Genomic DNA, 13,410 nt, shown 5'->3' on the forward strand with positions numbered 1-13,410 from the left:
ACCTCAGGAAGAGCAAGAGAGGAGGGATCCCTCAGACATGCAATAGATATTGTATGTACAGAATAGACCGACATAGTAAAACTACAGTATGGACAATCATGATGCTAACATTATATATAGATATACATATGTGAAGAATGGATGCGGGAGGACATAGATGAACTTTAGGTGTTACCAGAGAGACCTGAGCCACATGATCTCTTCTCCACCATGGAAACCTGGAAGACGACAGACTATACAAACAAGTGCCAAATCTCATGCACACCATTCACACAGATAGGAGACAGACACAGACAGAGAGAGAGAGAGAGAGAGAGAGAGAGAGAGAGAGAGAGGGAGGAGAGGCTGAATCTCCTGGAGGACAAAGGTCCAGATCCAGATCCAGATCAAAAACATCTGCAAAGAGACACAGACAGCCAGGGGAGAAAGAGAGGGCCCAGGACGGCTGACGGTCCAGCACAGAGAAGCCAGAATAAAGAGAGAGGACAAGAAGGAATTCTCATTGGCAGGACAAACATAGACTATAAGTACTTGACTTAATAATTCATTGAGACTGACCCGCCGGAAGGATAATGGTAACAGGTACAAGGTTGTCAAAAATAAGAAGCTGGCTGAAAGTCAAGGCCCTGCTGGCTCGCCGCCGCAAGTCTACTGTTGGGTAAGAGAATATGCCGTGTGTAACATTCCGGCTTATTGGTAGCTTTTATCTTTTATATGTTGCCTGAACTGGGAATTAGAGAGAGGGGAATATTTTGCTGATGCTCCTTGTGGCAGTGGACTGAAAGGTCTTCGGTTCGATCCCTGGATAACTCTGTCCGTAAAAAACGGTAATGTGTGCTGAAACCTTGATTCACATATTTGAATATACAAATTGTATTCCATTAAGGCAGTGGTTGCCAACATTCTTCTTAAAGGACCCCCGCACCACCTATATAAAAAGGGGAAAAAGTAGCCGACTTCTTTTGAAATATCTTCATGTATAATTCATTATATTCATTGCATAAAAAAAACTAAAACAGCACAGAACAATTAAATACAATTAACTTAAATAGTGAATGAAATACCTGCAGGAAGTTTGTGTAAAACTAGCAATTTGTATAAAAATTCTGAACAGACTATTTCCTGTGGATATTACAATGTATCAGATGTTTTTTCCTTATATTTTTAGGAATGCAATTCTATGTCCGTATTGTGATTTTCTTTTAATTTCACTGCGAACAAACATTTTAATAGTCCAAGCAGCCTGGCTTTATGGTAAATAAATAAAGATATAAACTTCTAAAATAACCCTTAAATGTAGTTGTCTTCTTCACAAAAATTAATTCAATGCACGTATATTCTATATATATTAATATTCTTACACCCTTAAAATCAAGAGGGCTTCACAACCCCCCATGGAGCTCAGGGGTCGGGATCCCTAGGTTGGGAACCACTGCTTTAAGGCACCATAAGGCAGTTTTTACTACAGCTTGACTGTTGAGTACAGTCTCCAACCAACATGGGATCCAGGCAGTAAATGGCCAGTAATTGCAGCTCTAAAGGAATCTCAATGAATGTGATGGAAGGAGAACAACTTAGACATGCATGTCACCATCTCTGCACCTGATGTTTTTGCAGTCTTTGTCTATGCAAGTGAAGGAAATCATCTCTTCTATTCATAGACATGGAGTTAAAGGAAAAACAGAGATTGAAATAGTAAAGCATGTCAAACAATGGGAGGGTGCAGTAAAAAATGCAAAATGAAATCAGTGAAAACTTGGCCAATCTTCGCAAAAGACTAATATGCAGGATGGGTTGCAATGAGTCAATGTAGTGAGAGAGGGACTGAGCTGGGAAAGGATGGGGATGGATAGAGTTAATGTGGGAGGAGAGGGCCGAGCAGTCTCCCTCTCACACAGCATTTGGAGCTGCCTCAGTTTGGAGCACTAAATCAATCCAGTTCCACCTTTTTGTTTCTTTGCTCCTAAATCTAGAGCAGCAGATGCAATGTTCATTAATCCAAAATATGCTGTATTAATTTCTGTGTGGTTATTTGAATGGTAGGAGAAGGAGTGTATTGTTTGTCCTGTCTTGTTGGTCTTGTAAGATCAGCTCAAGTTTCCACTTCGTTTTATCTGTGGGTCTTATCTCTGGCAACTGCATCATGTCACGGACAAAGAAACTGCCTCTCCGGCAAGGTTTCACTCTCAGAAACACTTTTTGTCTGTCAGACCAGTGTAGGTCAGAGTGTTTCAAAGGTAACACCATGTTGTTTTCTTTGTACTGTAATTAAATACAGCACTGGATGTTAGACACAACCCTTTGGAGAGACACACTCACACACACACACACACACACACACAAACGCACTCAATTCTTTCCAGGCCAAGTATTGAACACTCAATTCTTTCCAGGCCAAGTACTGTTTGTTCAAGTCTTTTTTTTTTCAGCATGTCCCAGCTTGTAAAGACTGAGATTAAGATCTGAATAATGTTATTATGAACACGTTGAAAATCACGTAAGTGCTGCCGGTGTGTGTGTGTGTGTGTGTGTGTGTGTGTGTGCGCGTGTGTGTGTGTGTGTTTCCACGGCAGTACGAGTGTCGACAGGTCAGTGAATTGAGGATTAGACTTGTGAAATGACAACAATGCAGTGGAAGGTATTCAGATTCTGACTGACAGTGGCACGGAGGTAGAGTGTTGGGTGTGTGTAGAGATGATGCTATATTTACTGGGCTGAGAGCAAAGCTGCAGAAGCATAATTACCAGTTTGGGAGGGAGAATAGTTGTTAAGGAACATCTGGATGCTGGTCCACGTATGGAGGGCAGCAGGTGTGTGGTGGACAAGTTTACAGAGCTGCATAAACCAGGTATTTGTGCTTTTTAACTAGATCTTTTCCACCGTATTACAGAACTGATGGTCATGTAATAGCACAGGAGGAGAAGAGCTATCTGGTGGGTGGAGATGTTGCAGGTGCCTGTAAAAAAAGCCCTGTTCATTTTTTTTTTAAGTTTGAGTAGTCTCAAGACTAGGATGGTCATGTGTCATTCTTTGATAAAAAAAAATCAAAGCTACAAGCCTGTGGACATATTGTATAGGAAAACTGTAGTAAATTACAAATTGGGTTTTATTTGCTCTGACCATCATTTCTGTAAAGTAATCTGCTGATATTTTCTTGCTTATTCTATGGTTATGGTTTTGAACATACAATGTCAAATTGTGAAAAATGCCAAACTGATATTTTGAATTTAGTTTCAGCAAATGTTTGGGATTTGCCTCAAAAAATGACTCAAAATATTTGGCAAAATAGTCTTCAATTAACTTATTGATTAATCGACTAATAATTTCCACTCTAGCCCTCACCAGGTTAATTGATGAGATCTGGGAACACTGTGTTTTTGCCACACCGAAGTCAGACGGGTTGTAAACAAACATCCATCAAAGTATACAGACCCATGTCTTGACCTACTATATTTACTAATTTGACCTCCAGAAAAGTTTGTGATCAGTTTCTTCTTTGTTGGCATGTTCCCATGTCTTAGAAATTAGTTTGGTGAGTTCAGTTCAGTCCAGATCTTCTTTTTTTTGCAGCAAGAATCTTGAAAATATAAATCATGAAAGAAAAACACAGTAAAAAACTCAGCTTAAGACATTAAAACTGCTATACGGCATGGTGGCGCAGTGGTTAGCACTGTCGCACAGGGGGTAAAGCTCGAGAACACAAGTAACAAGAAAGCTGCAACACAAAGAAGATAGATAGGAAAAATAAAATACTAAGCCCGAGCTACGAAATTAAAAGCGAAGTTCTTATAGACAGAAGTTATCCTTGAGGGAGAAGTCAATTACAATTCCCAAGTTGCATTTTGGTAAGAAACTTCCCGTCACTGGGCTAAACATGTGGTTCTGTGCACTGCTATGGCAAGTTGAAGCTAAAGATTTGGAAATCTGATAGAACACTTTGGCAGTTTAAATAATTCTCTTTTGGATTCTAGGTTTATTTTAGATGAACTGGTGTTGCGTTTTGTTCCCAACTGTGACGATAGGGTGTTTGGATCGGCTCTGATTCCCACCTCTGACCGGCTTCCTCTCCTTAGCAACTGCGGATGAGGCTCATCTGTATTGCGGTATTTAGAACCATCCGCTATGCCAACTGAGAAAACGAGAAAACATGCCAGTGCTCATTGATGAAAAACATTAAAAAAACCTTTGACCCCCAGTTAAAGATTTCGGATGATTTAAGGTATCACCCATTTGGTAACGTTAGACTTGCTTTTTGTTGCATGGGTGTCAGTTAAAAGTAAAGTGCAAGTATACTTTAATATCTGCATTTCCCTCTCTCTTTTGAATCAAACACTATGCATGCTCATTGGCACTCATTCTTTTTCCCCACACAATGACTGATTGATTTGAACATACGGATGTAGAGGCCAGCATGGGTTCCAATTAGACTGTGATGCCAAACCATAGGTGTACTCTGTGTGTGTGTGTGTGTGTGTGTGTGTGTGTGTGTGCGTGCATTGGCCTGGCCTAGTTTTGAGAGAAGAGGCACCTGAGGATTGCCTCCACAGGTTTTCTGGCTGGCTGAAAAGCTTTAACCCTGCTGAGCCCAGCTGGGGGCACAGAGATAGATAAATGAGCAGAGTGACGTGAGCTCCGGGAAACACTGATGTAATATTTATCAACTCCATCGAATCTGCATGGAAATGATCTGTTGGCAACATGCTAGAGGAAATGTTGCTAAGCAAAGAATATTTTTCCAAAATGAGATATACACCCGATGAGGTTAACTGACAAACCATGAATAACGATTGCTAACACAGCATCAATATTTAAGGTTAAAAACACACCTTAGCTGTATCTAATCATACATATTCTGTGTTTGATATTCCACAGAGCACACTGTCGCTATTTTTGTTATCCGTTGAAGGCAGGACATTATGAAAATTGTACAGTAGGAGCAGACAGACATGAGTAGCACATGTCTCAAAAAAGCAGTAAATACAGAGTTTTTACAAGCAATCTTGGATTGTGTGTTGTGTGTTCCTGCAGGAAATTCCAACAATTTGGGCTAGCTAACCAGTCAAGTTCTTGACTTGTGAGAAAAACCTAATTCTAATTTGTTTAGATTAGAGCTAGAGTAAAGTAGAGCTTTTCCATCTTTGAACAGAGATACCTCATCTCAGTGTGTATCATGTCCAAACTTAAGTGATGACAACTGAGCCAGTTCTGTTTACTCATGAAGACCGTGAAATGCAGTTGACAACGATGAAAAAGCCAGTAAATGGACCTCGGAGTTGAGATCACAAATGTCTATGCTCAACACCCAAGTGAGTGTTTTCTCATCTGCCACCTCTCTAGTTAGGTTTTGAGTTAGGTTTAGGCACTAAAACTAAATGGTTAAGGGTAGGGGAACATTATGGTTATGGACGTAGACTGTAAGTGGATGTAGCCATCGTGACATCACCCATTGGTTTGTGGACTACCGTTTTGAAGCCTGGAGTTTGGCATTTTGGTTGTTGCCATATTGTATTTTTGGAATCAGAAGTGACCATATTTGGACAAGAGGGGAACCTGAAGATGATATGCATGCCTGACATGCACGGCTACCTATACCGACAACCTGACTGAACTATCATAATTCACAAGATCAGTAACTGACAAAACACTCCATTTAGTAGCTGTTCTGGAGCTTCATCACATTAACTTTTCTACTACTCGTTCATTACAAATGGGAAAAATCTATCTATTGATAAAGCTTGATAAGCTCAAGAACAGCTAATAAATTGGGCTTCAGGGGAGATTATTTCTCCCTTCTGTTCCCAAGGTCAAGAATGAACTCAAAGTAATTTTAGGCATTTGAACAAGCGACTGATACTGCTCATTAGCACTTTCTCCACATTTCTCATTTTCTGTAACTGGAGGATTTAGTAAACTGTGCTTGTCATTAGAGGGCCTAATTTACTGGTAACTATAAGGGTCAGAGGTCTTCATACAGCAAGGAAGAACTGGTGGGTGTGTGGAGACAAAGATCTGGGTGAAATTGGTTTGTATTTTTCAATGAAAATTGGTAAAACCTAAAAACAGTGAGCATTAAACATACCTTAGATACAACAGTGATTTGGGATGTAGGCTTTCAAATGTCAAAATAAACTGGGAAAGTCTTGAGCGCGATTCACACAGTGTCCATTTAGAGGGAAAGCAGACTGACTTAGCTGGAGAGTTGAGGTGCTGCGGTTCCTTGCAGCTGTACAGAGCACTTGCATAAACTTTAACTTAAGACCACAGACATCCAATTAGAAAATGGCAGCAGGGTAAACAGCAGACAGAGAGAGTTTTATGCAACACCGGCGGGGTGTATTTCTGACTTGGTGTGTGTACGCGCAAGTGCTTGCTTGTTGTTATGTGTGTGTGTGTGTGTGTGCTGCAGCTGTCCCTGGCATAGACAGTGCACATAAATCACAGCGAGGTATTGAGCCTTTACCTAATGAGGGAGCGTGTTGAAGTCAGGTTTTCCTTTCCAGCATTTTATGTGGCCCACAGAGCAGGGCTTATCACACTTGCCAGCGAAACACATACGGCCTCATGGCGTGTGAAGTGCATGTGGATTTGTCAGCTGAGGGTTGTGTGTTGGGGTCATTGCTGTGGAATCTGACAACTATCACAGGAAACTCCGCTGCAAGTCTCAATCTTCAGAGCCATTAAAAAGCAAAAGAAGAAGTGGATCCGGGCGCACAGAGGCACTCTCCACCTTTTTGCCTTTAAAAATACCAGGGGTCGGTTGCATACATTTCTGTGTAGGTTCAAGACTTGAACGAATGCACGAAGGTAGAAACATGGATACACACTCTTTTATATTTGGTCCGATACGTGGTGGCAGCAAGCCAAGGTACCACAGATGTCCCTCTGCCCTGCCACGTGCTCCTGCTCCTGCTGGGAGATCCGGATGCATACCCAGGTCAGATGGCATATATAATCCCTCCAGCATGTTTTGCAAGCTCTCCTTCCTGGTAGATTACTTTGTAATATGAACACTGTATTTCTACTGTCTACATTATGATTCCGATGATAAAGGATAACATTATTGTCACCGTGATCACTTGTAGTGTTATGGAATCTGGTAACCCTTAAAACGTATGGATCTATTAGTCAAATGCCTTGTAAGGGTGAACCAGACACCCAGTGAAGTATAACACAACAGTCAGATAGATATCACCACCAGCACCCAGAAGGCTCAGCATATGGGTCTGATGAGTTGCCAATAGGCAGCAGACAGTGGAAAGTAAGGGTGTGGTGGACAGGGTGGTAGATGGGTGTGTAGCAACCACGTTATTACATCTTACATCTTAACCGTACCGTAGTCAGCTTGCATGGATATGATCATATCTAAGAAATATATTTTTTGGAAATGTTGCCATTGAACATTAAAAACTCCAGAATTGTCCGGTATCAACATGTGTCTGGCAATAGGTTTGATAAAGTTGTGCGCATCTACATGGTGTCTGACATTATGATTTCCTTCAGTTAGACGTAGACGGACATGGACCCACAAGTCAACGGGTTTGCATATTTGACATTATGTTCAATGCCTCCTTTTTTATCTAGTGTTATTATTTCTTATTTTTTTGGCTGTTCTTGGTGCTAGGATGACTCAGTTTTCTATGATGGTCATTTTAAGTTTAGTCTTTATATTAAAGATATTTATTGTAGCATGCAAGCAGTAATTTACAGAAAACAAGGGTCTTGTGTGATCCTACAGTAGCTTACCTGACATTTCAGTAAGCACAATATAATTAGTTCTCGCCTTCTTTTCCTGCTCTCTTTCTCTGAGTCTGAACTGATTCTTTGCCTTTCTCAGAGAGGAGGAAACAAAGGAAGAAAGATTAGGCTGGAAAAGTTTAATGAGGTGCGATTGCCCTCACACGATTGACATTTCACACCAGTACTATATATGTGAAGTGTATTTCTAACCACGATGCCTGCTCCAGGGGGCTGATAAAGGCTTGGTGCAATCAAAGTTGGTTGGGCTCTGACGTCTTGGTATTTACGTGACATTTACTGGCTGAATTATCACATAAACCCTCCATTTTCTGCTGTTTCTCTCCACCACATTGTCTTTCATTGGATTTCTTCTCGTTTTATTGGATTTCCCCTTCAGTTTTTCTCCGCTGTCCTCCCTGTTTTTGCTTTCTGTCTGTCAGCCCTCTCTGCTACCTGCTCATCAGTTAACTTGTATTCTCCCAAACTGCAGAAATATAAATCTCAGGGATATAACCCAGTATTAATAGCTAGCATCAGTATTACATTTTCCTTTATTGTGAATGTAATAACAGCCGGATAAACTTATTTAATCTGCAGTAAATCAAGATATAAGTTTTACATATGTTTTACAAAACAACTGAAGATTTTATTCTACTTTTTTCAACAAAAAACCCTAAAAGTTCACACACATGCTTTTACTTATTGTTTTTTTTATCATTTGACTATTGCTAAAGGTTTTATTGTTCAATTTGCATATTAGGTTTGTTCGATTGCTCATCTTTACAGTGGTTGGGAGAGCTCAACACACTTAACATAGGCAGCTTTTGGGTAAAAAAAAAACACTCTAAAACAACAAAAGACAAGTCAAATACAGAAACACAGCAAGTTAACACAAGAGGATATAAACGGATGTTGAAAATAAGCCAACAATGCTTATTTTAGTTTAAGCATTCTGATTACGTCTGTCTATCTCTCTCTCTGTCTCTTTCTGTCTGTCTATCTGTCTCTCCCCCTCTCTCTTTCTCCCTCCCTCTCTATGTCTCTCTCTCTCTCTCCCTCTCTCTCTCTCTCAAACCCAACCAGTCAAAGCAGATGACCCCCCCCCCCCACCTAGAGTCTGGTTCTGCTCGAGGTTTCTGCCTCTTAAAAGGAAGTTTTTCCTCGCCACTGTCGCCAAAGTGCTTGCTCATGGTGGGAACTGTTGGGTCTCTGTAATAACATTATAAAGAGTCGGTCTAGACCTGCCCTATGTGTAAAGTGTCATGGGATGACTTCTGTTGTGATTCGACGCTATATAAATAAAATTGAATTGAATTGAATTGATTGTGTGATTCTTATATTTTGTAGCTTTTGGCTATACGCACAGCATTAGCCCTTTTTTCGAATTGCTAGAAGGTTCCCCCAGAAATCGTCTTTTAACTTAGTTCCATTTTCTGTATGAGTTGCAACATTCTGTATTTCCTTGTGTGACAAAGTGGGTGAGAACATGCCATTTGTCCCCAGTTTAACCATGCTTGCTTTAGGCATATTTCCATCTGATCTGCATATGCATACTATCCTGGGTTTGTTTGTGTTTTGCATCATATTTGGTTAGAGTTCACATACATCTACATTTTTGGTTAAGGTAAAACATAGAGACCAGTATTGTTAAAGTTTAGTTATTGTCAATTCACTTCTGTATTCCATAAGTTTCTTTCTTTTCTACTTACCATACTCGCCATGTGTTCCAGTAATTCTTTTTATGCTCTGGGTGACATCGTCATTGATGTCACAGGATTAGACCAAGTATGGTCTAGTCTGCCTCCTATCACATTCCTAGCCCTCTGGCCAAGCTTCCCCACAGCTTGTGTTCACCAAATAGGTGAATGTGTTTTATGATTTATTTAGTTGCTGCATCAGAAACAAGTGGATCTTCACCACCAAACTGGCAGAATGCATGACTTGTTACATTTTGTGAAACAAATGCACTTTTGAAAATATGTAAGAGCGTTGATTGATTTTCTTTGCAGTAGGTTTTGTTGTGATTAATGCAGTTACCACAGAAGTTGGAGGAAACTCCATTTACCCAGTGCTCTTAAAATGCTTTTTGCTTATTCTCAACACATTTTTTTCACTTACAACAAACACAACACACAATCTGCCTCTGTTAAAATTGCATTCCGGTATTCCGGCGAGTATACCAGGCTCTCAAACATTTGATAATTACTAATTTAATTTTAAGTGGTTAATGTTGTGTTTCATATCGCTGTTGTGTTTATTGTAGAACATGACTGACGTATAGAGACGCTCAAAGCTGGGAGATGCTGAGCTGCTCCTCTTAGGGCAAGTAGCACTTTCAGGCAAAAAGGCATGAGCTCTCTGTAGCTTGTTATTACACCAGTCTGTGATTTAAACCACAGTGACAGATCCTCGCATAGTCTGTGTGTGTGCGTGTGAGTGTGTGTGTGTGTGTGTGTGTGTTAGTAACAGAGATGGAGCAGATGTATGGTGTCTGAAATGTAAAAGACACATGAGGAGAGAAGGAAGTGGATTTTATCTTTGAAGAAATCAACTGAAACATGCTTCAGGTTTTCACTCAAGCAACCATTGGTGCAAATATAAATGCTTACTCCTGTGTGTGTTTGTAGCTGATCAATGAAGGACTTGAGTAAAGCTTTCGCACCTTGTTGTAGTGCAGAGATAGTTGCGTGACAGCTGACAGAGGGAATTAGAGCAGAAAGCACAGCAGAGAAAACAGCTTGTACAACATAAAGATACTCGTTAGTTGCTCTGGGGCTTATTGGAGCGCAGCCAAACCTCTCAGCACATTTTCCTTTTACATGCCACTTCACTGGAGGTGTAAGTTGTGTCTGTTCATGTGCCTGTTTTCATTCTTTTCATTCTCTAACAGTCTGCCCATAAGGTGTCTTATAGACCGACCAGGAGCTGGGAGACAAAAATGTCAGCGTGAGTACTGGGGGCTGAAAAAGACAAATCCATCATGTAAAGAGATGTCTGGACTGTGGATACACACAGCCACAGGATACTGGATTGAAGTGTTCAACCACAAAGAACCTGAACCTGTAACAAAGATGTGTCAGTGTCAGTGATGTTTCCTAATGTCTACTACTATTACATTAAATAAATAGTAATAGTAATAATGACAAAAAGTAAGTACTAAAACCCTTGTCTTAGCTATTAGTTGTGTATGACTGCAGTGCTCCGAGGACTCTGGTAGCTTTATAAAGGACAAACATAAATCTAGTGATGTCAGGAGATTACTCTGATCTTTCTCACAGTGAGTGCTTCGTGACAGCCTCCGCTGTGATTTTCTAACAGTTTTAGCTCTCTAGTTGTCAGCTTATTGGAGTCATTAAGGTGACATCTCTGAAAAAGATGTGAAAGTTACAGCAGGGAAATCCATTATCAGGACCTTAAGAGATGCAAACCCGTTGTCAACATGTGATCTGCCTCTGAGGATCCCCCACTGGCCACTGCTTTGAACAGGATGCGCATGTGTGTGTGTGTGGGGTGGGGTGGGGGGGTGGGGTTGCAGAAAGCAATTCTGAACCTGCGTTTTTTTGCCGTGTTTATAAATCTTAGCAATTACTTCTTTGAGTACAATGTTATCAGTCCTGATGGAAATAATGGGGGAAACACAAGATCCCAGTTGTAATAAACCAAAATGATTCTTTAAATCTGTGCTCGCTGTGAAAGAATCACCATGACAAGAGCCTCAGTTCATGTCCCACAATGGTTCAAACATCATTTGAGAACACTGGATTTTTTTTGTAATTCATTGAGATAATTTGGATATGAGACAGTTTCTTTGTTGAGCACGACTTCAAAATATTCAGCAGCCTTGTTAGAAAAACAAATATAGAAAGAAAGAAATCAACAGTTCACATCAACAGAATCACTGTGTGTGTGTGTGTGTGTGTGTGTGTGTGTGTGTCAAATGATGCTTTTGTGACATCTTCACAGACCCACTCAGTTCTGAGTTCTGAGGAACTGAGACCCGTGTCAGACAAGCTCCCAATTATGCTCAGTCTAACCAGGTCTAGTCCAGTCCAGGTCTCAGGTCTGTGTGTCAATATGTCTCATACCCATTTGGATCCAAATAGATCTGAGTGTGTTATTATTAGCACAGATCATGTGTGTTTTAAGAGTAGGCTGGTGCTTTTAAGGAATAGCTCAGTGCTTAGTGTGTGTGTGGCGAGTGTGTAGTGTGCAGTCCCGCAAGACCCAAGTCACGTTGCCGTATTATGTTTGCCACCTGCTGAGTAATGTGAAGGGGGTTAAACCCCGAAAGTTAGCAACAACTTCAGCCCAGGAGCAGAAAACAAAGTCTCCCCTGTGCTTCCCTACCACGGTCTGCATGAGAGAAAATATTCTAGGAATTTTTTTATCTTATATTAAATGAAATGGCAATGATGTTTTGAATTTGATTGATATTAAATTGGTTACAAAATGATTATCTGATGTCTGTCTATAATCCAGTTGACCACAAAATACAGTTATGTTGTTGGTGCAGGAGCTGAGAACAAGACTTTCAATTATTTTGTAAATTAGTATTTGAAGCAAATAAACAAATTATTTTTCTATGACTATATTTGTTAATAGGACATTATTAGATTAGATTATCATGCTGCCGCCGTCGTTGGTGTTTTCTGTCTATTAGGGTCTGTTCAGGTCAACCACATTCTGTGTCGGGTCTTATTATCCTCCGGTCTATTTGGGTCGAGTCTCTCTTTTTAAAAAAAAATGATTTAGTCATGTCTGGTTTGGTAAGGTTTACCACAGTTCACTCTCAGATTGGGTCCAACATTTTGGACCCAAGAAGACATCTAGTGGGAATGACGGAGTGTGTGTGTGCTGTGTTCTACATCTGACAGAGTAAACCTCATAAATCAATGACAGAATCACAGCAAGGACCTCGTTTCTTCAGATAAAACAGTCAAAGTCTGACCTCTTCTGATATTCCTTGACATTTTTTGTAGTTTCTCCGGGTTAGCAGACAGCACTAAGACACACTTCTACTGATTTCATAGTATTGCCATATAACAAGCTGTCTTTATCTGGCCCCTCTTTGAGCCAGGGGCCTTATTAACTCTTAGCGGACATGCATGCAGGAAGAGGTGGCATTTGAACGCCTATGACTAGCCATTCACTCAGCTCTACACATAGTCACTGGCTGCAGGCGCTTGCTCTTTCATTACACTGACTGAATCACTTTAATGAGTGTTTGCCGGATGATGGAAATGAAAAAGGAGAATAACTAATGCTTCAAAAGAGAGAGGTGAGGAATCTCTCCTGGCTGTCTATGTGCCTCTCCCATTCTGCTGTGATGGCTTCATTGTCTGTAATGTAAGAGAACATTTGAGAGTTATGAACCCATCAAAGGAGCTTCTCTCTTCTCTCATTTTCTTTTTTTCTCTCTTGCCTCATTTTCTTTCTCCATCTTCCCTTACTCTCTCCAGAGTTCAGTGAAGAATGTCTGATAGATGGCAGCCAGTGAGCTGCAGATAGCCTGCTATCAATCCTGTTTCTAGGACTATTTCATTATCAGTATAGTATTAGTGTACTCCTGCCAGTGTTTTTAGAGCGCCTACCATTGGTGTGCGCTTTGTAGATGAGAGAGAAAGGTGCTGAGCAGGCCGCACAAGAGGATTGAATGACTCTGACTTACTGATT

The 13,410-nt window shown here is 40.6% G+C and overlaps 1 protein-coding gene across 1 annotated transcript in view; it reads left to right on the top strand.

Moving 5' to 3' along the window:
• The first annotated feature begins 2,782 nt into the window (after positions 1-2,782).
• Positions 2,783-13,410, top strand: part of cemip (cell migration inducing hyaluronidase 1) — a 105,647-nt gene continuing 95,019 nt past the window's right edge. The window contains 1 exon segment of the mRNA XM_070904577.1: positions 2,783-2,848. Within this exon segment, the coding sequence (XP_070760678.1) occupies positions 2,783-2,848 (66 nt within the window).

This window comes from Enoplosus armatus, chromosome 1 (assembly GCF_043641665.1).
Source record: "Enoplosus armatus isolate fEnoArm2 chromosome 1, fEnoArm2.hap1, whole genome shotgun sequence".
Lineage (NCBI taxonomy): Eukaryota > Metazoa > Chordata > Actinopteri > Centrarchiformes > Enoplosidae > Enoplosus > Enoplosus armatus.